We start from the raw sequence: 27,495 nt of genomic DNA, 5'->3' as shown, positions 1-27,495 counted from the left end.
ATCTGCACACTTACTCACGATAAGAGTCCTTAACACTCTTTACACCATAACCAGGAGCCAGAGAAGCCGCAGCACTGCTCTGTGACTCCATTAATATATTTGCATATTTATAGATTATGGAATTTCTAATGAGGGAGAAGGAATAGATGTCATTTTAAGGATTTTAAAGTGGTGATTATACTAAACCATATCAGACACACTGCAAATTTGTCCCAGTGGCCACTTGTGGTACTGCAAGTACAGTCCCAAAAAAGCATTTCCTCCATAGACATCTGTAAAACTGTTGACACGACACCTCAAACTGCAAGCACAGTAAATTATTACTGGTTGTATCATACATTTTTAAACTATGAAAAACCTTTTCTGAATAATTTCGAGTAAAATTAATTTATGTTCACAGTTAATATTCTCATAAAAATACATTGGGATTGAGCATCAATCAAATCAGTGAAGTGCAGAGCTCTTAGTAAAATTGTAAAGACAACATGATCAATTTTAAAGTATCAAGTATGTATTTTATACAGTCTACCAGCATCAGACAAGGGAATAATACAGTGGGTGTGACTTTACATTTGTTTTTTATTAAGCCACTCCCCCTGAAAATGTCTGTGTATTTCCTGGTCGAATACATAATCTCAGATGTAAACAACACTACCAGCACCAGATTTTTTTTCATAATACCAGGCTCATATCAGCAACACATTGTACTGGCCTAACCCTATAACCTTCCTAGGCTGCCCTGCTGTTGACACTGCTTCTTGCTGCCCTGCTGGTTTCTTAGCAACATGTTTGTACCTAATGGGCAGAGTTATATCAGCCTCGATGGCAGTGAGTGAAAAACCTGCTGGAGAGGACAGACGCTGCTAAAAGAAGTGCTAAAGTGTGGAATAACTAGCAGTATGAAAGGCTTTTAATATGGAGGTAAGAGGGAGCCTCCGAGGCTGAGGCCTGGGAAGAGTTCAGCAGCAGAGCAGACTGAGATGACTAAAGCAAACAGTAAATGTCCATCAGGCTGGAGAGAAGACAGGGCCACATCTCTGACCCCCACACACCACAGAAATCTTCAGGCTTAATGGGAGATTCTGCCATATCGATTTCCATCAGCGCTCTTTATTTGCCAGTGCAGCCACACCTAACCTGTGCAAATTTTAGTGTGCTTTCAGCCTGACAAAAAAATAAAGTGGAAATCTAAAATTCATCAAATTGAGTCCCAACCAGACTGCTGTATTGGAAATATGTAGAGCTGCTGTTTCTTGCAAAAGAAGTGCATGTGAATTTCTTGTTTTCATATGAGAAAAATTCACTATACACATTTAAAAATATATTTCATGTGTTAATGTATTGTGATTTGTCAAAAAAAGTGAATTTTTCATGTGAAATGGTGTTCCCCATTTCATAAACAAAAATGTGTTTTATATAAAAAGCATGTATGAAATTCATGGGAAATGTTGAAATTTCAAGTGATGACGTGAGGAATTGATGTTTTCAAGTGTGATGTCTTACATTTATTATGTGAATTAATTACACCTGAAATACCTAAAATGCATGTTGTTTGATTGTACTATTTGAAATATTTGACGTCTTAAACAAACACATGACCCATCTCTGCAAAATGATTTTTATTTTGTCTTCTTTTAGAATTTGCCTCAGTCAAAAACACACTCAATATACAAGCACTTAGACTGGATTTGATTGCAGCTATATTTCAAAATCATAAAGAAACATTTACTCAATAAATACAGTTTTGCCCATGTGCTTAAATGTGGTGGGATTTTCCTTTTCTGAGCATATTTACAGGACACCATAAATAACTTTAAGAGATGGAGCACATTTCAGCCTTTGACAAAACAAAACAAAATCCAAACTTGTATAAATATAGGTTCATCTAAGGACTGAAGAGGACATAAAGAAGAAAATCCAAGAGAAAAATTAAATCCTGTTGTACAAACATGCCCACATAACAATAATTAGCATTTGCTTCAGGGATCCATCATAATGAATGCAATTAAGCTGTCTTACCCGGCATTCTAACAGGTCAAATTGCATATGGTGACAAGTGTCAGTCTTCCTGCGATCACTCAGAAATGATTACAACACCTATCAGGATGTAAAAAGTACAGTCTGTCAGTTCCTATGAGAAAACGCTTCTAATGAACAGAATGTTGTAGAAAATATATTAGGTCCTTTTGTTATCCTGTCAATCATCATTTCCCCTCCACCATGATCACTGAACATGTTCTGAAGCAGCAGACATCATGTGCCACCCATTAAAATATTTCCAACAATCCAATTAGTATCCATGGTTCTCACTGTACAATCATATTAACCATGTACGCATGAGAGTCATGAATGTAACTGTGTTTGTCTTTACTGAATGTACTTTCCTGCAAGATACCAAAACAGAGAGATAAGAAAACATCAGAAGAATGGCTTTGCATATTAGTTTGTGAAGTTTCAAATGTCATACTCTTCATTTCACTGTAAGAGGTTTCATCTGCATCACTACAAAGTGCACCACACCCTAACCCTGTCATTTCACCTCATCCAAATGCATTGAAAAACAAGGAGACCTCTCCACAAAAACTCCATCTCTTATAGTGCAAAAGGTTACACAGCTCAGTAAAACCAAAAGTGATGGAATAGTTGGACACCTGGAAGAGAGGCAGTCAGGGATGGATGTTAAAGCAGACCTGCAGCCATTTTCTACTCTGACCTGTTTTCCAGATTTTTCCATCATACTGATTGATCAAAATTCACTTGAGTGTGACTTGTAGTGTGTTTTGCTTTCCCTGTTGTAGCCCTGAAATTCAACTGACCAATGGACACTCTGAAAATCAAACCAATAAACACTCAGTCTATGATAAGACGCTGGCAGAAAAAGGATGTGCTGTACCGTACAGTTTTACTGCTGTTTTAAATGTTTCTCGATCACTTTCTGTTTTCTGTTTGCCTGAGAGCTGTAACAGCAGTCATGAAGAGATGCTGGTCAAACGTACATCTGTCTAACTACTAGTGTCATATCATTAGGTATCTTTCCATCAACATTTTTTATGTACATTTTGAGTTTTCACATAAACACTTTTTGCACACTTTTTCCAATATGGAGAGATGACTAAAATGTTTCCAGCAACATTTTCGTATTCTTCTTCTAAAGCTCTTTTTTCTGTGAAGTGTGCTCATACGAGTGGTCCAACTTGTTGTAATTTGCTCGTTTCAGCCTGATGAATGTCACCTGTTCATGAGGGTGTGAAAGTTCTAATCAACACACCTAAAATTGCCATATAAGGCTCTGTCTGTAGGCAAGTTTCATTCACAAAATGTTCCCAAAGAGTAAAAAGAAGAATTTCACACCGCAGAGCTTCATGTCCTTTTGTCAGAAATCAGACAAAAAAAATGACAAGTTTATTGTTGTCAGTAGCCTAGTTGAAATGTTAATAGAAAAGAGGTCAATGACATGTTATCAGAGCAGCGCTGTATGTGACGTTAATTGTTTAAAAAAATGTCTTTCTAATGCAAAGTCCTCCATGACTAATATGAGAGGCGGTCATGTGACAGTCACAGAGATATAAGAGGAGAGAATATTATAGCCTACAGTAGGAGATGTTACAGCAGCAGCAGCAGCAGTAGCGAGTGCTCCATCTGTGTGTCTACACAGGAGGCGTTCAGGTACAGTGTTGAGTGTAGGTACCCACGTTTTGGAAGTGCTCAGAGTCCAATACACAATGACTGAGTGCGTAAAACTGAGGAAAATAGACTTGAAGCCTGAAAATATACTTTGAGTCATGGTTACGCACATATATAGCGTGTATGACACACACGCTGTTACATGGGCTGTGTTGACAGCTGTATTAATTAACATGTATACTCACGCTGAAAAATACAGCTGAGAAGCTTTCAGTGCAGACACAGTGTAAAGCCAGCTGTTTACAACTACTACTGAAATGTAGAAGCTTCTGTGCTGAAATATGACAATAAAAATCATCATACCTAAAAAATATCTCAGTGAATTGGCAACCATGGTGACGATGACATGGTGAACAGATATCATATTTCAGCTTATTAAGGCATTAAGATTTCAGGTCAAACTAGTGTGTTTAGCCCCGTGAAGAAAGTCAGACTGTCTGTTCATGAGTTGTATGACAGGTCACTTAAGACGTGACACTTAAGAACGAATATATTCATATGAGTGGTTCTTGCATGATGCTCATTGTATTTGCATGTTGCTGCTGACCATCCTGACATGTTTCTGCTCTGCCAGAAAGAATGAAACATAAAGAATTCAAATGGAAGCTGACATAAAGAATACACAGTACAGGTCTTTAAGGGTTCACTCGGTTCTTAGTACTCAAGACCATGTCGGGTTGAGGTCCAAAATATGTTAAATTTAATCAGATTGGATCTTAGGTCTGTGTGTAAATATATCTAATACCTAAGTGGTTCCAAGCAGACTTTCTATCAGCTACTCCTGACTCTCTGGTTAACTGATGGAGCATCATGCTGCTACCAGTGTTGTTGTTCTCTTTCTATTTGGGTCTGTTTGGGTCAACCACATTTCAGATCTAATTTTCCTTGGGGCTATTCAGATCAGGTCTGACTATTTTTCGGATCGGGTCTCACTTCTTTGAAAATGAATTTATGAATTGGTCCAATTCAGATCAGTCCAAATTTTGGATCTGTGAAGAACTCTACTACACAATGCATGTGGACAGAGTTACAGAGACAAATATATAATCAAAGTCATATAAATGTAGTCTGTGGCATGTTGTGGTTCTCTCAACAATATTCACTTGGCACTCGCTCAGAGAAACATGCAGTGATTAGCATATTCTTTTGCCGACTTTGTAAAAACTGAAGTTTGAGAAGGATGGATGTGTAGCTGAACTGCAGCTCTGTACCGAAGCAACAAATGAGACTCTAATCACAATTGATCAGTATGATGGAAAAATAAGCTAAGAGGATCCAGAATGACATGGCGACATGTAATACAGGGCTAACCAGCTCAGGCTTTGTGACTCCAGTCCCAGTATGTTACATGACTGTTAGCTGCCATTAGTGATAATGACAGAGGTGCCTTTGTGTCCGGGGGTCTGTTCTGCCGGTATGCGGAGGTGAGGGGTCATATCGTAGTGGGTGGGGCCGGTGCTGGTAGAGGTGCAGTAACCCCGGAGGCTCTCTGGGTCATAGAGGTGCTCCAGAGCGTAGCCTGTCAGGGAGTAGGCTGTATGCTTGTCCAAGTAGGGCCGCGGGTGGGTGTGGGCGGGGTAGAGGGCGGGGGCTGGGGTGGGGGGAGCCGAGCATGTGCCCGGCCGACTGAAAGGGTGGTGTAAAGGCAAAGACAGTGGGGACAGGTCTGTCTGGAGGTAGTCTTTGGGTTTGTGGAGGCGCTCAGACCCTGGACTGCTGAGCCTGGATAGGGGGGCGGGGCTAGGCGCAGGGCTGATCACCTGACTCAAACCTCGACACACCACGGTCTGTAGCGGCAGGGGCCCTTGAGTGTACTCAGGAGTAAAGCACAGACCAGGGCCCTTAGGCAGTCCATTGGCTGGCCCCAAAGGGCCATCTGGAGGACCCTTGCGCAGCTGAAGTCGACTTTCTTCCTCCTTTATCATCTGCTGCGTGGCTCGGATCAGTGTCTCAATTTTGCTGGGTTCCTGCGGGCTGGAGCGGTAGTGGTCGGCTCGGTATCGATCCCCTGAGTCACTGGCTGAGCCAGCATCTGGAGAGCTGACCACACTGTCCTCGTCCCAGTGGCCCCGGCCTGCAGGACACACAATGACACCAGTCAGTGCAGAGAAAACATTAATTAATATTAATACTAAACATTAATACTGTGTCTGTCTGCCTTCGCTCCCATAGGTTTCTAAAAATTTTGGCAGGAAAAAAGAGAAAACAGGCTAAAAGCTCATGCTAATGTTACATGGCACTACAGCTGCTCATAATGCATTAAGTGTAAGTGTTAATTGACTGCCATGGATTGAGGCAACATTACCAGTCAACAGCTCCAGTCTTAATAGAAGCATCTTGAATGAAGCTTTCAGAGGTAGAAAAATACTGGCTCTGAAAACTAGCTAAACTACCAAGACATAAACTCCCCATAAGGGTCGGTATCTGCACTAGATGTGGCCCAGGTGTTAGTCCTCACCATTGTAGCTGTGGATGGCTGTGATGTGTGGCATGCTGCTCTCATAGCCCTCGTGGTTCTCCAAGGAGCCCTTACTTAAGGGCAGGATGGACCGGGTACTACCCCACCATGTGTCCCTGCCTGGAGGAGGTGCTCCTAGAAAATACCGCCCCGCCTCACATCGACCCCTCTCACAGCTCTGACCATGAGCATGCGTGTGGAGGTGTGCGTGGCTGTCGCTGGTGGTGTGATGCTGCTCTTCAGACAGACTGTAGCAGAGTGGGCGATTATCAGTGAACTGCTTGTACACACACGAGGCATCCAGGCCTTCACTCTGCTCCATCAGCAGAGGGGAGGCTGAGCCAGTGAGGGGGCTGCCCCCCCAGGGACTGTCCTGGTCCGACTCTGACCGCTCTGTCTGGAAACTAGAATACTGCAGCATGAGAGACAAAAAAAAAAAAAAGAAGAGACAATTAAGAGCCTTTAAATGAGGTGGCACAGCCTCTGGGAGCCATACTTGAGATCCTCAGCTACAGTCAATAGTGACAATGAAAAGATGACCACATTTCTGAATGTTTGACATTTACATCTTATTAACCGCAGGCAGAGGCAAACCAAGCCGCTAAATGTGAGCATCTCTGTTTAGTTTTTCTCTGTTTAGCTTTTTAGTTATATATGGATCATAATAAAAAGACAATAAATAAAAAAAAGAAATAGGGTGCAGTTCAGAGTCTCAGATCCTCGGGAATTCTGGTTTTTGATTCAAATCATACAGTAAGTCAGCTTCTCCAGCAGCATCAGGGCAACAATCTGTGCCAGCCACATTTCAGCAGAGCAATGTAGTCCATAAAAATAATATAATATATTTCTTAGTCAAAAAATAAAGAATAGTTAACAAACATGATGAATCTGCATTTAGAATAACCTCAGTGGTAAAACTGAACTAATACAGTGTTGGAGTCAATGAATGTATGTCTCTCATCACACGATCAAAACAGATTAATTAAAGTTCCTCTGTGACACTTATATTTGTAACAAAGGTTTAAAAAAAACATTTTCTGGAGTAAAACATTTTCTGTGAAAAAATTAAAAATTTTGTTCATGCACACTAATAGAAGTGCATTTGGGGAAGACCCCACTCACATATTTCAGACCATTCTACTGGACCAAATCATGTTTCCATAAAGAGTCATGACGACTGGCTTGCAGCTAATATGGCATATATATCTGAAATTTTGCCTTTGAGTTTCTCAGCAGAGATAAGTAATTTTTCAATTTTTGCATGCTGTAGGTGTAATTTACTCCTTCAACTGAAAATGCTTAAAATGTCATAATTGAAGAAACGTCATTGTTTGAGAATCTGAAATCAATTCTGATTAATTCAAAGGATTTTACAGAATCTTTATAAGCAAAGCAAGGTCCAATTAAATAAGCCAATATTCCTGATCTAAACAGGGAAATCTGGATTAAGAGCAGTAGAGGACCACAAAGAAATGGTACTGGGAGTGTTTAGATATTTCCCAACGTCTTTCCAAACCAAGAGTGTATTGTACCTAATTGTACCATTGATTGAGGACTTTAGTTGATTGGTATTGTAAATTAATGGAAGCATTTTCAGTGGTCTCGGATGACATGTGAAGGACTCCAAGCCAATCCATAGAGAATCATGTCTCTTCAAGAGGCAGCTAATCATATTTTTGATTTGAGCTGACCAGTAGTAACATTGTAAATCAGACAGGGATGTCCCTACTAACTCCCTTGGCTTGATGAGCTTGGAAAATTTCACTTTTTGTTACTCCAGATATCATGTGAGATATGGGTATTTAATGACATAAAAAAGGAATTTGTTTGATAGCATGGGAGATGCAGGAAAAAATAGGCAAGGAAATATATTCATCTTTGTGACATTAATTCTTTGGGTCATCCATCCTGCTAAATCCTCCATGATTTATTTTGTTAGTGGAGCATAGTTTGAATGAATGTATGAAATAAATTGTTAAAATCTGGAATTATGAAGATGATATATGAAAAGGAGATTTCAGTGGTAAATCCAATGGAATGTTGAAAGGAAGTGCCAAGATTTATCTAAGTTAATTTTATAACCAGAAAGATTGCTGAATATGGCAATTAATATAAGACCACAGGAACTTTTGTAAGTACAAAAGAATATTGTCAGTGTACAGTATAAAGAAATGCAATGATGTTAATCCCCCAGCTTTATTCCAGAAATGTCATGATTACTCCTGACAGACTCAGTTCCTGCAGCCTCTGTGTACTGAAAATCTCTCAGACAACAGGCCATTTGTATCGACTCAGGCAGAGGGGTCACAGTATAATGACTTTATTACATTAATAAAATTAGTACCCTGGTTAAATTTTTCTAAAACTGCAAATAAAGAGAACCACTCCACGTGGTCAAACGCCTTTTCAGCATCCAATGAAACAATCAAGGCAGGGTTTATAAGTATTAAGGTAATGTATTATGTTAAGAGCCCTGCAACCATTATCTGTATCTAATCTTTTTGACGCAGTGGCCACAGATGAAATTCCAAGTCATGTGACACACTTGGGTCCAGAGAGGTTTTTTCCTCATACACAGTCATTACAACAGAAACACCTGTAAAACAATTAACACATACACTGCAAAAATACTATTTGTATTATTGCAATTTGAGTGATAAAGTCTGACAAACATTTAAAAGTTAAGAGCCGTTTCAATATATTTTTTTCATTTGTTTCATATCTCTAATGCGCAAGTGAAAAATGCAGAAGCCTGAGGAACTTTTTTGGTTAATGTGGATAAGCAATTAGCAACTTTAGTTGGAATGAATGTTGCACTATCTTGAAACAAATTATCGATTTCTTTTTATTAACACTCATTATCTTATTTTCGTAGGTCTGGCCTTCTTCTCTATTGGTATTTATCGGTAATTGCTGAGATCTGGAAATTACTAAAAAGAAACCTTGGACATGAGAAAGAAACATAAGAAACTGTAGTTGTGCAAGCACACAGTTTTCCTGAGCAATGAAGGATTATTACCAACATTTCTGGTGTGCTCTATTTTGTTTTTACCACCAAATAAAATTGATCCATCCATTCCCTGCTGCTTGTCTGAGTACAGGTCCCAGTAGTCCAGACATTTTTCCTCATAGTCACATCCTCCAGCTCAAACTAGGGAATCCTGAGGTGTGCCCAGACCAGATGGGATATATAATCCCTCCAGTGGATTTTGTGTCCACCCAGGGGTCCAGGAGACATTCTAATCAGATGTCAAAACTACCTCAACTGACTCCTTTCAATGTGATGGAGCAGCCATTCTACTTCCAGATGTCTCCTCATCCTGTCCCTCAAGGGAGAGTGAATGAAAACCGTTCCAGCTCCTTGTATCCATGATCTCATTCTTTAGGTCATTGTTTAAATAAAGTGGTTTAGATAATTGTTGGTTTCTTTGCAACCTGTCTGACTGCTTGTGTTTTTTTTTTCCCCACCCCATCGTATTCTGTAGCAATTTCTTGTTCCCAGATCTCAGCACTTAACTTGGTGAGTACAATGTAACTGAAAGACATGACCAGAAGAGAACCTGAGGAACCACTGTATGCATCAAAATGAACACCTGAATGAGCAAGAACATTAAGAGTCATGAGTTGACTTCTTACCAGGAAATGCTACCTTAATATGAAGCTCCCATGAGATTGAAACTGCTGTACTACATATTAAAGTGTTAGTGTCACTTATGTTTGTGTGATTTGGAGCTCAGTGACATTCTAGTAAGACATTCAGTCCTCACCTGTGTGTAGGGCGAGAGTCTAGCTTTGGTTTTGGGCCGGGATAATCTGCTCTTGGGGGTTCTGCAGTTCTCTGTCAGGCTGCTGGCTGTGCTGCTGCTGTAGGGAAAAGAGGCCTTGGTCGTGACCTGGTCCAGAGAAAGCTGGAGGCCTTTATACTCCGTCTCCCTAAAGACACAAGCATACATTCCATGTGGTGTATTCGCAGCAATATTGTAGATATTTTGCATTTGCATGTCATAGATTTAATACGGAACATAATTTCACTGGGACAGATCCCAGTCCTCTGGAAAGGAAAGCAGTGGTTCCCAAATTGGGTCCAAAACAAGTTGTAAATTACTTGCACCAAGCTGTGCAACAAAAGAAGTATGCCTGTACTATTTGAATCTGGGGTTACAGTACGTAACCAACATTGTGTCCATTACTCCCACCCACATTAGCTTTGGGCCAATAGAAACTCTGATATGATTGTGACACATCACATCAATTTGTCACAAATCACTCAACTTCACTCAGGGTGCAACAAATTGTTCCTGCTGCTGCTAAGCCCAAACTAGCTAAAATGAGAAAATATGATGGCAGTTATATCAAGTTTTTTTTACTGAAAACAGTGACGGGAGACCAAAATGCATCATGTGTCTTCAGTTTCTAGCAAACAAAGCCATGAAGCCAGCCAAGCTAAAGCAACATCTGATTACAAAGTACCCAGTATATGAGGGCAAAACAAAAGAATTTTTCGTTCACAAGAGCAAGGAATACACCCACCAAAAAACACGGATGGTGGCCCTGGCCACTACTTCAGAGAAAGCACAGAGGGCTTCTTATTTGGTGACTCAACGGATTGTTAAAAGTAAGAAGAAACAGAAAGCTGTACCTCTCTCAAATGACACCATGAGGAGGAGAACTGAAGAACTCTCGGATGACATTCAGTCACAGCTACAGGATAGATTGTGTTCCTGTGAGCAATTTTCTATTCAGTTGGACGAATCAACAGACATTGCCAGTGTGGCTCAGTTGATTGTTTCGGTTTGCTATCCATGGGAGGGGAATATTTTGGAGGACTTTCTGTTCTGCAAAGAGGTGCCTGGAGGACAATGTGTCAGTATAAATACTGTCAAGTTGAATCTAAATGCAATTTGAATAAAATGATCCTCTGGTCAAAAGTATATAAATGGTATTAACATGATTCAAATTGAAACGTGTTTCTGTTTATCACTATGAAACAGTCTGAATATTTAGGTTGAAAAGTTTTAGAATAGTTCCAATGGCACGTAAGAATACAAATAGTAGTAAGTATATGCTTAATCAGTGTTACAATTATGAGGGGGTCCTTGGAAAAAATTCTGCCCTGTAAGGAGTCCCTGGCTTCAAAAAGTTTGAGAACCCCTGTATTAAAGAACACAAACAGCACATGTGTACCTGCGTGTTTGGTTTTTCTGTCGGTGCAAAAAGCCATTAACATCTGTTTAGCAATTAGAGCCTCATCATGGTGCTGAGAGGGCCAGCATGTGCAGGGAGATGTGTGTTTGTGTGTGAGAGCATGAATGTTTGGAGGGATGGGGCGTGCTAAGAGGGCTGGAACGGCTGTTGGGATGCTTGTTTTACCAGAAGGATTGCAGCAAGGCCTTCAACAAACACTCTACAGAGGGAAAGCTGTCCAATCAAATACACAGGGAGATTAAAGGCTATGTCTGGCTAAATCAGGCCCGTAGGAGAAGCTTGGACGTCTCTCTACTGGGAAATGGGAATTGATTTCTCACTAAAGTGCTCCACGGATCTTGCCATGGATGATGAATCAAGTTTGAGACGACAGAAAACCTGGACAGGGTTTACTTGAGACAAATAGTGATCCATCCTCCCGTCTCTACACAAACACATACAACACACACAAATTCATATATACAAGCAGAAGCATTTCACAGGATTTGCAATCAGTTACAGATGCAGAGTCCTAAAACATTGTATTTATCATGTACTGTCACTGTTATTAAAACGTTGGCAGACCAGTATTTATAACTTGCCTTTGTTAGCCATGTTGGCATTTTGTCAAATGTCAAATCACTCCAGCGTGGAGTTTTACATAGATGTATTTAAAATGTCATGGTTGATTAAGGTGAACTTTACACACATTTGTAAGCATTAACTCAACAGCTGCCTTATATTCTTTGTATTTCATTGATGGCTATTGTCATCTATTGTATTTTTATCTTATGAATACTGATATACAGACGGATGACCAATTAAAGGTTAAACTTGAATAGAGGTGTAGAGAAACATAACAAATACAGATACTGACATGAGGGCTCAATGAATGGTTTGATGAGTATGAAAATGATGTGCATCATATGCCATGGCCTTCACAGTCACCAGATCTCAACCCAGCTGAACACTTATGTCAGACTCTGGAGTGACGTGACAGCTCTCTCCACCATCATCATCAAAACAATCTATGATGAGGAGCACTGAAGCTGTTCTGGAGTCTACTAACACACTTGATTTATCTTCAATTTGTCACCTATCTGTATGCGGTTGATGCTAGAGTAATTCAGTACCCTATTTACACTTCAACTATTACTACTTGACTATTGACTACATTAACAGCATCACAGCAATATACACTAGAGTCATTTATATAAGACACCTGCTGAATACACATTGGGGTTACATGCTGGTAATTGAGATCCAGATATTTCCTGGGAATTCTGAAGGCAAAGGCCAAAACATCCATGTGTAAATGGACTGTTGCTATAGAGTAAAAACAGAAAGGAATATGGAAGAAGAAAGTTGTGAGTGCTCACTTTGCTTATTTGTGAATTCAATGAACTAGCACTCTAAAGGACCAAAGGTAACGACTAGAGCCCAGACCTTTCTTTGTTTTGTCCATGCATATGTGGAGTAATTTTAGCTCACTAAATGTGTCAAAATGTAGATACATCAATGAAAGTCTTTGTATGGGGCAGCGATGTTGTGTTAAAGGATTTCAACAGAGTGTTGGTGTGTATGTGTAAGACAGCAGAGAAACGAGTTTGCTCTGAGCCCGAGTAGAGCGCAGCAGGACTTATCAAACCAACAGCGTAACTGTTGTGAGAGACAGACAAGTAAAACATATGGTAACGTGCTTTTGCCGTAGACATGCTTTTATTCAAAGCATTGCAAAATCACTGTCAGGTTGTTGTAGCAGTGGCAGGTCCACAGGCCCGGGACAGCAGGTGCAGAGGTTATCAGAGCTGAACACACAGTGGGAGTTCACATGCAGGTGAAGTGCCCTTATCACCTATGTTATCCACGGCTGTATACACTAAAGCTACCGGGCAAGCCAACTCTGCTCTTGATAACAACACTTGACAAAAGCTTACCTCCTGACTACCTCAAACTGTCTGTCTTTTGTTCTACGTGTGACACAAAAAGGGAGCCTATTGTCTCATTTCCAATATCACAGTGTGGCTCGGAACATGCAGCATCTCAAAAAGATTTACAAAAGCAGAGCGAGGAGAAAGGGAGAGAAATAAGCTTGATTCCTGTCACAGCAAGCTGGAGCCCATAAACGCTCATCAAGTTTACAGCCTATTAATTAAAAGGCCATAAACACAAAGCCATTATGGATTTGATGTAGGAGGTAGAGGAAATGTGTGTCAAGCTGTTCTCTGCCTATGCATGCAGCCAGCCGCGCCTGCTTAATGGAGGGTTTAATAGGCTTTATTCATTCGTGTACATCTGTGAAATACACACATCAGGGGTAATAAAATAATGGGATAACAGGCAAGTAAATGGTGTCCCTCACTCACTTATAAGAGTGTGACTCATAGCAGGTAGAGTCTCTGCCATGATTATAGTTTGATTTTATTGGAAAGTAGTGAAAAGTAACAGCTTTAATGAGGCTTTTAGAGGCAACCTAGTGCTGTTAGACTGTTTGTGTAGGATAAAGGTCGACAAATGCAATCCCAGCCCTTTCTCTGTTTATAAGGTCTGCAGGCAGAGCTGCCAGTCTTAGATAAACTCTACCAGGTGACTGACGCCGCCACGGCGAGGCCGCCGCAGGTAGCAGCCAACACATGAGCACACTTGGCAAACTTTGCAACAAAGGGCTCAGACAAGCTGACATAACTGGCATACAAGAAAGCCGATACAGTGATAGAACAGGAATGTCTCCTACCATCAAAGGTAGAAAGAACAGGAAAGTTCTGGTGTTCCTTAAAGAAATCAGATTCACATTTCCTTTGTCTCTAACTCTCTAACCCCAACAATAAAGACAAAAAAAGAGAATATGACTTAACAAACTTTCTTCATTGCCAGATTCTGCAAACCAGGCTTCAACAAACACATGTCATATTGCCAATTAACCTTCAGTTAATTGCTTCACAGCAACTGTTTGCGTAAATCTCAAGTACCAATACTCATTATCTTATCAAAGCAGGGAATGACAGCACAACAGAGATCACAGCTACACTTCTCTGCCCTGGAGACGTCACACCAAACCATCTGACTGACACCTGCCAGCTGTCTTCTAATCTATATGTATCACCACAGATCTTTAAAGTAGTAATCCATAACATTTTCATAGACATAAATGTTTGGGGTTTTTTTTGCTTCTTTGTATCAATAAATGATATACAATTCAATTGATTCAACCTTTAGTGTATTTGTACAGGGTTTTTACATCTGTTTGCAGTTTGGATTAAAAACAGGAAAACTCAAGCATAAGCACTTGAATTCCTGGAATGTGTCTATGAGTTACTGTGGTCTGGATGATCAGCAGTGGGTGTTACATTAGCAATCATCCATCCATAAATTCCCTAAACCACTTGGGGTACGTCAGCAGTCTTTATTTGTTTTTGAAATGTGCAGTTACACCCTGTCTACACCGTCTACACTGGACATGTTTCAGACATGTTTTTGAGTTGTCCACCTGCTGGAATTGACATCCATTTTAACCAATGTATATATTTCTACACCTGCCGCTCATACTTCATTTGTGTCTAACATGTGTTGCCTAAAACATACACTTTCAAGAGGTCGTTTTTTTAATTTTCATTTTTTTTAATGCTGGTGTTATTTTGTATTTTTCTTACTGTGAACAAATCCACTGAAAGAACTAAACCCAACAATGTGTTCAGTCTGTCTCTCAATACTCTCTGACTTCCCTATCCTGTCTGTCAAACCCAAATCCAAGACATAAATCTGAGTGGGTCACAAATATATACTTTTACTTTTTTCCACTTTCATGTCTGTATTCTATCAAGACACTTTTGTATAATTTACTAGTAAGTCAAATATATTATTATAGTTTTTGAAACACTGAATTACCACAGATGGATTTTGGAGATGAACACTATCACAAAGTGGTAATTATGGTAACTTTTTTATGACATGAAAGCACCATTAGCTACACAGCAGAAGTAAAAACAACATCTCTAGCCAGTTCGCTTTTTACTGATGATACTGCTACTTGTGTCACAAACTGGCAGTTAGTATAACTATCATTTGCAGTATTACTATGGCTGACAGATAAGGTCATTGAAATATAGCAATAAACCAAAAGGAAAACATGTCTGTCACACTTCTGACCACACTGTTTGATTAATATATGATCTTTGGGAAATTAAGTTCAATGACATCACAGCACTGACCACTTAACATCAAGACACAAACATAACAGTTTGTCTCAAGTCAACCATTTGGATCTCTGTTTGGTGGTCAGATTCATCAGCATATTGATAACATAAAGGTAACCCTGGTAGCATTTAGGAGTAGAGAAGGATACTCACGTGAGAACATAGTTAACACTGACGATGCAGTGAGGTCTGGAGGAACGGCTGTTGTGTACTATGGTTGCATAACTCTGAACCCAGACCCAGCCACCATGTTTGGCCAAGAATCGGTAGTACTTAGTGGTGACTTGACCTTTCACCAGCACTACAAGACCGAGAGATGGGGAAAAAATAAAAGCAAATGATTACTGGGAGAAAGAACATGTAAAACAAATGAAGCATATACTAAATTACATTATCAATTCAAAACTATAGCAGCAACTTACAGCGAAAGAAGATTTTAAATTTGGATGTAACATAACATACATTAGCATGGCATAACATGGCATGACATTACATGACAACATTACATAAAATACCATAACATAACATGACAAAAATTAAGATTACATAACATAGTATAACATGACATGATGTAGTAACATAGCATAACATATCCTGATGTACTGTGTGTGTGTGTGTGTGTGTGTGTGTGTGTGTGTGTGTGTGTGTGTGTGTGTGTGTGTGTGTGTGTGTGTGTGTGTGTGTGTGTGTGGAGAGAGAGTTTGTAGGAAGTTAAAACAAACCTAACTCACACAAGTGATGTGCACAGCGCAGGTGGAAGGAGTCACAGCTGTGAACATGATGATAGAGAGTCTTCTCAATTAGATCCTGAGGCTCATAGCCTGTCAGCTCTGCAACCCTGAGCAACACACACACACACACACACACACACACACACACACACACATTCTCAGTGGTCATTAAGCCATCCCATACTTACACATAAACAAGCACACACACACACATACAAAACCACACACAAAATACTGCATGTACAGAGTAAATATGTGGAATAACTCACACCCATACAAACATACTGCGCTGCATATAAATGCATATGAACTGTGTCCAGGTGAATACAGAACAGCGTGTCATACACAACGTACCGTGAGTCGAGGAAGATGAGCTTCATGTCCAGGCTGGCTCTGAACATGAACATGTTGCTGTGCAGTTTGATCTCAGTCACTGCACTGGGTGGTAAAGAGTGACCAACGGCCACCAGCCCGACGTTCTGATAGCAGCCGTCAAACGGAGACATGTCCAGGCTGTACTGACGGATCTTCAGGTAGCCACTACAGTGAATCACCTGGGCCAAGAGTTCAAAGATGGACATGGACAGTGTGAAGACACATCCTTTTATTCTCTAATACCCTATTGAGGGTGATGGGGTCAGGAGAAGTCAGGTAAACATGTCTGGTGGAGTCAAATATGCCTCATATTTGTGACACATTGCCAATTGTGTCACTTTGGCCAAAATATTCTGGTTGTGACTTTTAGACAGTGTGAGATACATTTTCTTGTCACTCTTTGACAATGGAATTTGAGCAGTGTATGTCAGTGCATGTAATGTAAGTTCTAGAATTTTCAACCACATCACACGGCTTCATCAATAGATGGAACAGCTGAACCTTTAAGCCCACATGGATAAGAAGTCCTATAAGTGCTTTGAATAATGGAAAGCTTGAACAGCTACATGTCCATGACAACTGAGCAAACTCAATCTGGTGCTGAAGATGATATAGCCTTCGTGATACAATTGAAGTCTCCAGAATAGACAAGTAAGTGGACCATGAATTGAGAATTGAGTTTGGCAACTATTACCGCTTGCATGGTAAAGAATCAAGTTCCATTTTCTGCTGTGTCTGTGGTCCTAGTCAGCAACACTTTAATCCAGAACAACATACTGACCAGACTGACATGATATTAGCCATGGATATTCAATGTCCCCAGAGGATAACTCATAAGGATTTGGGTGACCCCCAACCTTTCAGCTAGTGCCACCAGTAGGCTAAAAATTCCACTTTTGTAGAAGAAATATAACAGATCAAAACCCTTGTTGCCATGAAATTTAATCACAATGCTAGCAACATCAAGACAAAATTTAAACTTTGTACACAACATTGCACATAATCTAATAAACAGATAGTTGAAATTTGCTGAGCAGATTCATGCTTGCTGAAGATGAACCCTTTGAATTTTGATGTTCCCATGACCTAAAACACTTTAACTACTTCTGCTAAGGTCAAGTTCAATCATCAGAAGTCTATTTGTAAAACACACCAAAAAAATCACATTTGAGACCAATGTTTCTTGTAAACGGCTACTCTGATGATGAAGAATACTATAAGGCTTCTGATATTGACTTTTATGTTGTTGTTGTTGTTTTTTGATTTATTGCTCTGACTTGACATTCTGACTCCCCACCTTGTAGCCTCCACAGGTGAGACCAGCGTTTCTTTTAGCAAGGACACATTTCATTCTCAGAAAGAAGGAGCGTTCCATCTCATATTCTGCAAAGAAAAACAGACAAAAAAAATTATTTACTTCTGCGGTTAGATGATTCCATGTCATACGTCAAATACAGCACAACATATGTGGGTCACTGATTACCTTGAACGAAGTGTGAATGGTACGGCTGGTGTGCAGTGAGGACAGCTGTCATTTCATCGTGGTCTGCTGGATGGATGTATTCATAAATGCTGTTTCCCGTCAACTCTACCTGTTGAAATGAACATTCATCTCAGCACTGTGACACATCAGGCCCAACATACCAGAACAGGTCACATGAAGTTTGTCAAACCAACCTGTGACAGGCCCAAGTGGACTGAGGCCGTCTCTGATATGTACATTATTTTCCCGTCTGGAGCAACCACAAAAATGAAGCCGTCTAATGTCTGAAACAAACAAAGACGTTACAATAATAAATATCAACAACAGGCCAAAATGACTGGCCTTGCAATAAATTATGTAATACCACTGTCTTTAGTGCACTCCAATGGACAGTGTGTGTATATGCACTATTAGTGTCTCATTATTATGACTGTATATAATTAGACTATAAATAAATGTGCAGATCTACTGTAAGAGCAGACATTGATTGATTGGTGTCAACATCAACTCAGGAAATAATAACCAATGTTGCATGTGCTTTTAAAAGCTGCCAGTTTATTAGGTCCAATTCGCTAAAACTAATGCAGACTAATACAACAGCCTTGCAGTAAATCCTACGTTCATAAAGGTTTGAATGCTCCGTTTGTGTTGAAACTGTTTTAGGGAGCTGTTGATTCAAGTCTCTTTTAAGGTTGTAGTTTGTGCTGCTCTTGAATTATGTTGAAAAGTGTTTCAGAATTTGTCCATCCATTCATTTCAATGAAATCTGAACATCATGACCTTTGTGAGGGTGGGATTTATTGCAGGTCTGTTGTGTTGCACTGCATTCATTTTAGCTAGCTATACTTAGTGAACTAACTGTGTGTAAGTGTACAAGTGAGTGTGTAGGTATACATTTATTACTAGCGGCCTATTTGTATTGTTAATTGATAAGAAAAATGAAAAATGATAATGATGCTAATAATAATGATCACAAGGAACCGTGCTGATAATAAAAATTCTCAATGTCTTAAGTCATTCATTATTTAACAAGCAGGTTATTTTCATAGCTGCTAGCTTGTAGCTCTGTTTGGATAGGTCTGCCTAGCTAACTTGTAGCCATGCTCTGTTGTCCTGCTAGCGCTGGATAGTATACAGTCCTGTTTGTCCAACCAGTAGACCTGCTTAATCATTCTAAACCCTTGTAGGCCATCCTGTCACCCTATTTGGCTTTTCTGTTCGACAGCTTGTAGCTCTGTGGTCCTCTTTTGCTACTCTGCAACTCTGACGAGCCCGTGGAACTGATTGGCTATCAAAAAGCTCTGTTTGGCTCCTTCTGTGCCTGTCTGAGCAGTACTAGCCAGCCTGTAGCCATGCAGCCCTGCTCCATTGTGTTGTTGCTGATGTGAGAGGGGCTGCAGGACAGACTGAGGCTCTGTGCGTGACCAGGAATGTGTTCAGCTCATTTCACTCTTCAAGCACAAGAATGAAGGCAGCAGGAGGCAGACGGCAGCAGCCACTAAGCCACACATACTGTCTACCTATGGCTGAATAATAATAATAATAATAATAATAAACAGTTGACATGACATTATGACATCTCAAACAGTAATTTGCAAAAATGTCTGCCGTTGCTTTTGAGGTGTGAATATTAATAACAGCAGTAATGAGTACCTGTAAGAGGTGGGAGCCTAATTCCTGGCTGACCCCATCCAGAGAACTGCTGCGGCTCACATGACCCCAGGACTCCCCGAGGCCTGGTAAACAAATCACACACATGAAGCAAAAATATATTAATAATTAAATGAAAGCTATTTTCATTTTACAATAGGAGCAGAAGGGAGATAATACGTTTAAAACCTTGTGCTTTAGACCAAGAGGATGTAATCCTCCAAACTTCATTCTCATACAAACATCATTCATTTATAGGTGCATTATTATTAGAAGTGAAAAGGCTTTAATTGCAGTAAGTGTGAGAACAAATAACGGTAACAATAATGTCTGTGTCACTTAAGCTGGTTTTAAACAGTCTTATCTCTACAGGCTGTTTTATTCCTCTATCCTTCAGCACACAGTTAGTGAATAGCCTTTCATTATAAAGACTGTATGCACACATGTCACTGCATTATATGATCAGAAAAAAAAAAAGAAATATGCCGACAACACTGAAAATATAGGACTGAATGAGAGTATTTACTTCAATAAACTACAACTGTTCACATATCAGTATCTGCAGCGAACATTTTCGGTGAATTGAAGGGTTCAGTGGTTTACAGTCAGGACTGTAAGGGATCATTAAACTGTAACATTCACCATCCTAAGTCTAAAATCAACACAGTGAAAACTCCTACAATGTGTTAAGCTTCCGGCCTGCAGCTCTAAAAATACACCAAAGCTAAAAATAGACTCGGAGTGAACTGATTTCTATATCGAATTCTCATCATGGTAAATGTTGTAGCGAGGAAATATTTTCATAAACCCTTCACAACAGTCGTAAAAATAACACGTCGGATCGCATGAGGCACAAAACCCAAAGCGGACAGAGCAAACAGCAGAGTGTGCAGCAGCGCTGCGCATTGAAATGCAAATCCCGCTCTGCAGAGTAAACAGGCGGCATGCAGGGATCACAGCGCTGCGCCCGCATCCATTCACTGTTTGCACTAAACACACAATCACACCACTCCCCCCAAAAAAATACCCACAGCTTCAAAAAAGAAGAAAAAAAATCACTGGCTTCCACTTCATATTAAAGATACATAAAGATGAAGAAGAGCGTTTGAATAGTGATTGAAGCAGGGTGATGAAATGAGCGCGTGGATCTCTTCTTCGTGGCTCCTCAGTCAAACACTGAACACAGGAGGTTTGATCGTGTCGTCTATTCATGTTTCAGTTTGTCCTTCTGATTTCAAACTTTAATTTAAAGATAAAATATTTACAAACAACTTTTTCTACAACACATATTATATAGAATAATAACTCTGAATCGCTAGAAGGAGATAAAGAAGTGAAGTTAATTAGCGAAAGACGAACTGTAATATTATTTACAGAAGATATTATTATTTACATACTCAGCTGATTATACAAACGAAATAAAACTATCAACTGAAAAAGCTACAAAATGACGCATTTGCAGTAAGAAATATGGCGACAAAACAAGAGAGAAGAGTAGAAAGGCAGCACGTGCTTCACAGTAATGACGCGCTTCAATAAGCACGTGCTGATACTGTGCCTGTATGATGTGATTATTGTGTGTGTGGCAGCATGAATAAAGCAGATGCGGTTGAGTGTGAATCGTGTGTGGCATTTGAATCAGTGTGATCCAAACAGCTCAGCTCACTTCAGCTGATCAACACAGCTGGACGTCACTGTCAGGTTAGACTCAAGACTTGATGTCAAAAATGATTTTAATGTTATTCTATGTATTTATTATTGTTTTTTTATATAATATACATAAACTTTAGTTTTGTATTTTATTGTATTTTTTAATTATTCGAGCAGCGCGTCTCACAGTGTTGGACTGAGATTCCTGATAAACAGACGTGTGAGCCGCATCAGCAGTTATGAGGAAACGAGCTGTAAAGCTTTCCTTCCCGGTTTGTTTCACGTCAGTACAGACAGCGGTGTGAGTGTTAGTATGACTGTTATGTGTTATGTATTATGTGTGTGTTGTATTCATACCTGTATGTTTCTGTGAAAACAAATCACCCTCGAGACAATAAAGACTATATCTAATATCCGCATTCACAACAAGAGAAATGAAGCAGCTTTTTCCCTCCTCTCATCTCTTTAATAATCTTATGACCCATCAGATTTATAAGTTTGTGAACCAAAAAAAAAAAAATATATATATTTCAAATATTACAAAACGAATAGGCCTATATCTTATATCAAAGTATTATGAAATATTAAAAATAAAACCAGAAATCGCCAGAAATCCATTAAAGGCCTCGTGTTTAAATATATAAATAACATATTTAGATATTTAGAAAGCAAACACAATGAATTTTGCGTTTGATAAATATGTTTGATAAATTCCACAATCAATCATTTTGATTTCGATCGCAGTGATTAAAATAATTCATCGCTCAAACATTTATTGATTTAATGAGCAGAAGCAGAGCTGGAAGCTCTGATGGCAAATAAACAAATTCATCTGCAGACTCAGAACCAGACCTGAAACTGATCACACAGCGTCGCCTCAAGCGTCATGTTTCATCAACATCATCATCATCTAACAACAACAACAACAACAACAACAACAACAACAACAACAATAATAATAATAATAATAATAATAATAATAATAATAATAATAATAATAATAATAATAGGGCTATATTGGATTAATAATCACAATAATAATCTCTAGTCTACATTTCGGGGAGCAGCGCGTGCAGTCACAGTTCTGTTTGCAGTTTGAAGTGTTTAAAATGTGACTCAGCCAATCAGAGCTGAGCAAATGAAATTCCGCGTGCGCAATAATAAACAACACAGTACAGTAAAAAAGTCACAGGCATAAGAACTAAATATGTATAAATAAATATTACACATCACATTAAACTGTTGAGTCCACGCGGATGAAAAATCTTTAAACTGCCAGAAAAGACAAGTGAGCTGAAAACACCGGATGTGCTGAGGATCACGGGATGCGGTAGAAAGGCCCGGGAAAAGACAGTAAGTGTAAACAACATTATAAATTATTATTTATTTTAATTGATTATTTTGCTCCTCATAACTTGCTTTGCTACAACTTAGTTATGACTGAGCAGTGTTTCGTTTCAAGCTATAAATAAACTATAACATGAATTATTTTAGAAAAAAAATTATATGTATTTTTTATATGTATTTTTTATTGCTGTTTAAATCTCTTTCAGAGCTTCGGTGGAGAGAATTCATCAAGATATTTGTGGTGTGGGGTGTCATGTAATTTAAGCCAGTATGGACAACATGGCTGAGGTCAAAGGTCATGCCTCTGACCACTCTGAGTGCCATAAATAAAAGAGACCCCCCCCCCACCACCACCCCCCCAAGTCACAAAAAAAAAAAAAAAAGAGAGAGAGAGAAGAAATGCTTTGTTGCACCCCTAAAACTAAGAGCAGGTTTTGCTTTTCTTCTCCCCACTTATGCAAAATCACTAAAGCCCTCTCAGATGGGCTCCTTCATGACTAAATCATCACATGTGGCTGCTGCTGAGTGTATATGTGGGTCCTTGGAGTGAAAAGGTGTGAGCAGCCTCAGTGAAGAGGTCCAGCCTTTAAAAACAGCAGCAGTGATTTAATGGAGAAAACACAACACGCCTGGAAAGGACAGAGGAGTAAAAAAGCCTGCAGGCTGCGTGAGGAAGATTGTCCCTTTACATTATTCACAGAGCTTCCCAACATGTGTACGTTACCACACATGTGAAGCAGCACCGTATGACAGCCAGACATCTCGCGCTCACGCAGGAAATGCAGAATATAGATGACTGCTGTTACTGAGGACTGATACAGTCCACTGAAAGCACAATGTATAACAACTGATTTGGTATATTCGTGCAAAATACAGTCATGTGCATCAACATCTCTCTGCAACTTTATGAAGCTTTAACATGAAATATATATTAACAGTGTGAGCTGAGCCTCCAGCCTTTCATCCTTCCTTCTCATCTCACAACAAATATTTCAAGCTCATGTTGTAGTTTTTTTGGGGATTTCCTGGTTAAATAATAAACATATTCTTTAACCAATCACTATTTTGTTTTATGCAACATTTACAGCATAATTGATCATAATAATAATTTTCTCTCACTTTTTAGTCGTAGGATCCATATAATCATTTTAGAATAATTCAATCATTTGGATTCTTCTCAGCTGATTGTCCAGTATAATAACATTTATTTATGCAACATATTATATGTAGTTCAAACATTTTTGTCTTCTCTTCTCCTCTAAGATGATTTTTATGTAATTTTAATAAAAAGATTTAATCAGCAATATAACCTAAACTAGATAACAACAGCCTGAATGCGCACTAACACACATGGATCACTGTCAGATAATGTCATGCTTCTTCTTTATTCAGACAGTGACTGAACAGTATTTGAATATATGTAAGTAAAGTATAAAGTGTAATATTCCTGCAGATCTGTTCAAAGCGCGCACACACACACACACATACACTGTCAGAGCTCTACTTTCACTGTGTTTGCTGCTCTGCTGTTCTAGATCTCTTTTGCAGCACGTGAATCCATTGATGGAAATGATCAATATTAGCTGGATTTATCCGCGCGGCTCTCAGAGTGTAAAAACACAGTTTTCCCTCCAGGTTCTTTGTCTCTCCACCTTCCCTTCACAACAGCCTCCTTTACTGTTACAAGGAGCTCCATATGTTGAGGGATCAGACGTGCAGATCATACTAATATCCGCGGCTCTGCAGCAGTCACGCAGGATGGAGCCTCATCACAGCTAATCTGCTGGCAGGGGCCGCCAGGGGCCCCGGAGAGAAACCACATCACTGACAGGGACAGACAGGAGGCTTCCGCTGCTGACTCCACACACTCATTCACTCAATATTCATTCCGCACAAATGTCATTTTCACTGATCATATCAAGAATATTTGACTGTGTTTTAACGTCACAGCGATGAGGAAGATGAATATTATGTGATGAAGGCAGATGCGACACAGCGACTGAAACTATGTAAATAAATGATTTGAAATGTGCGCACTAGTCTCCCTTTCCTTTATTTTACGGTCAATTTATTTTCAGTTTTTATATAATAAACTGTGAGAATAACATCTAATAACACGCACGCGATAATAAGACGAGAAAATCTTTTATACGGGAAATGAAGCCGATTTTATTTTCCGCGGTAAATCAGTCAAATATTTGAAAACGCGCTTTAAGAGATTTTTTGCTCTTTTAAATGTATGAAAAAAAACTTGAAATTTTAAATTTCTACCCAGGAAGTCAAATTTAATTTTCAAAAAAGGAAAACTAAAATTAAAATAGCTCTGTAAATTTAAATATTAATATTATTTAAAAAAATATATTATTAAAAAATCTGAAAGGAAAAATCTAACCGGTTAATAATAATAATAATAATAATAATAATAATAATAGTAACAACAACAATAAAATAATAATAATAGTATATCACTGTGATAATGATGAATTATGATGAACTTATTTGCTGGCGTATATTATCAGACTATCTTCATCAGTGTGAATCTCACCTTCAGGAAAGACTATTCTCATTTTCAGGTAGCTTGTTGTGAGTCGGATGATGGAGGCTTTATCCAGCTGGGAGGTGATGGCGGAGGGCAGCGGCAACAGTTTGGCCAGTTCATAAAACTCACTGTTCTCCTTTTCCCGCCGAGTCCGGGCAGCATTTTTAGATTTCTCCTTCATGTTGTCTGGTTGTTGTCCGGCCGCGGTCAGTCAGTGCAGGTGTCTCATCGCCTCCTCATGGACATGGAAGCAGCGTGTGTGTGTCTCCTCTGCTCGGCCTAAAATCCACAACTGCAGGAAAACATTCCCATATTTCCAGGCGGCTGTGACGCGCAGGACGCGGCTGGATCCTGGATTTGTGGGGGTTTAGCTGCTGTTTCCAGCCCATTAAAGGGCTCCCCGCACAGCCGGACCCATCATACCTGATGTTACAGGAAACTATGGAACCGCTGGAGACATTCGGCCCTATAGGATGAAAAATGAACCGGACAGAGTTTGATTTATATTCTAGTTTGGTGAAGGCATCACCGCGTCTGCCTATAAAAAAAACATATTGATTCGCTAGCTAACATAAAACTAAAACACTTGTTTGAATCTTTAAAAATAAATGTAGCGGCTGTATTTTTTAATTCACATTTAACTACAAATCTCTATTTGTTTCTTTGCTTACCTCAGCGCAGATACAAGCGACAGTGAGCTAAACTAAAGCCTGTTGGGCTTGAAAGTGTCAAGACAGAATCTCCAAAAAGCCCCGCATATCTTCCACCCTGAGATTTCACAGCAGCGCATCCAGACCCCTCAATGCCGCAGGCTAGACCCGCCCACACGAGCCAACTCTGCTCCTATTGGACGATCGGATACTCCGTCTATGTACCCATTGGATACCTTGTACAATGACGAGCTCCCTGAGGAACGGGGATTGGCTGGTGAAAATGTTCACCTCTGGCCCAAAGTGGATTGAAAAATCCCACAAACCCGTCACTCCGTTTACTTATAGAGAAAGCTCCTTTTTAATATTAATTTTTACATTATTGATCGCTTATCAGCTAAATGACGTATTTACTAAACTGAAGTGCATGTGAGACTTTGGAGCAGCTTCCGTATTTGGCCTATAGCATGGTTGACTTAAATACACTTTCAGTTTTCCAAATTTGTAGGCTTGTTTTTGCCACATAGCACGACAAAAACAAAAAAACAAAAAACAAACAAACAAACAAGCAGAAAAAAACAGGCCTACTACAATTGTTGCTGGTGTGAAGCAGCGTGTTTTAATAAGCTATCAAAATCAGAAGAATCATCTTTATTGGCCAAGTATGTTTACGTAAACAAGGAATTGGACTCCAGTGTACTTACACACAATAATAAAACACAACAATCTTCAGAAATATACACATACATACATGCATTATATACTGTGGACTATAAACAGGATACAAATAGTGCAAAGCAGTGAATAGTGCTGAGATAAATATGAAATGATAGAACAGTGACATGTTACTTTATATACATACAGTAGAAACGTGTATTTGTGCGGTGTTGAATTCAACAGTAGATTCTAACGACTTGTTTAAATTAAGAAATAAGAGTTTATCGGTTAGAAATTAGAGATTTTTGCACTAATCAGGCACATTTTGGAGTAGTTTGTTGTACATACAGCAGCGTGTACGGAACATACACACAGTCCTTCACACGCTGCTCAGCACTGCTGATGACGACTATGGTGTTTAGTGTGTAGCTACTTACATACTCAAAGCGATGTCTATATGTTTATACTGACTCTACAGCTAATATTCATTTCGACATTAGTTTTAAACCTGTGTGAAATGAAAAGTGAAATATTATGTATTTTCTAAAGAGTTGTTCATCTCATCAGCTGAAGCAGGACACATGAAGACCTTCATGTTCTGTAAACAAAAGTAAACAAATGTTACATCTGAATTTCTTGGCAATATGTTCAGAAACATCTACAGTATATTATCATCACATAAGAGAATATAATAATATATTATTTATTGTGCTCATTATGACAACATGTAGCTACAGGTCTACAGCTCAGTATCATATTCATATTTTCAGTGTTTTTCTAAAGCCACCTTCAGACTGTACATTTTAAATCAAGGTTGTAAATCAAGGAATTCACACTGCATTACATTTCACATGGACCATAATTCACCATATTATTGAAATGTGTATGTATATA

At 39.3% G+C, this 27,495-nt stretch overlaps 1 protein-coding gene across 1 annotated transcript; it reads right to left on the bottom strand.

Annotated features, from left to right (window-relative positions):
• Positions 1-1,633: 1,633 nt before the first annotated feature.
• sim1a (SIM bHLH transcription factor 1a) lies at positions 1,634-26,049 on the bottom strand. The gene is made up of 12 exons (XM_044360487.1): positions 25,966-26,049; positions 25,301-25,760; positions 19,762-19,844; positions 18,303-18,392; positions 18,109-18,217; positions 17,923-18,008; positions 16,605-16,804; positions 16,251-16,357; positions 15,673-15,820; positions 9,910-10,075; positions 6,143-6,554; positions 1,634-5,758 (listed from the first exon to the last, which is right to left on the bottom strand). Exons 2-12 carry the CDS (start codon positions 25,473-25,475, stop codon positions 5,040-5,042), a joined length of 2,295 nt encoding a protein of 764 aa, XP_044216422.1. The 5' UTR covers positions 25,476-25,760; positions 25,966-26,049; the 3' UTR covers positions 1,634-5,039.
• Between the last annotated feature and the right edge of the window lie 1,446 nt (positions 26,050-27,495).

The sequence above is a fragment of the Thunnus albacares genome, chromosome 8, assembly GCF_914725855.1.
Source record: "Thunnus albacares chromosome 8, fThuAlb1.1, whole genome shotgun sequence".
Taxonomy (NCBI): Eukaryota; Metazoa; Chordata; class Actinopteri; order Scombriformes; family Scombridae; genus Thunnus; species Thunnus albacares.
Note: the sequence above shows the minus strand (reverse complement) of the source record. Positions and strands in the feature narration are given on the sequence as shown.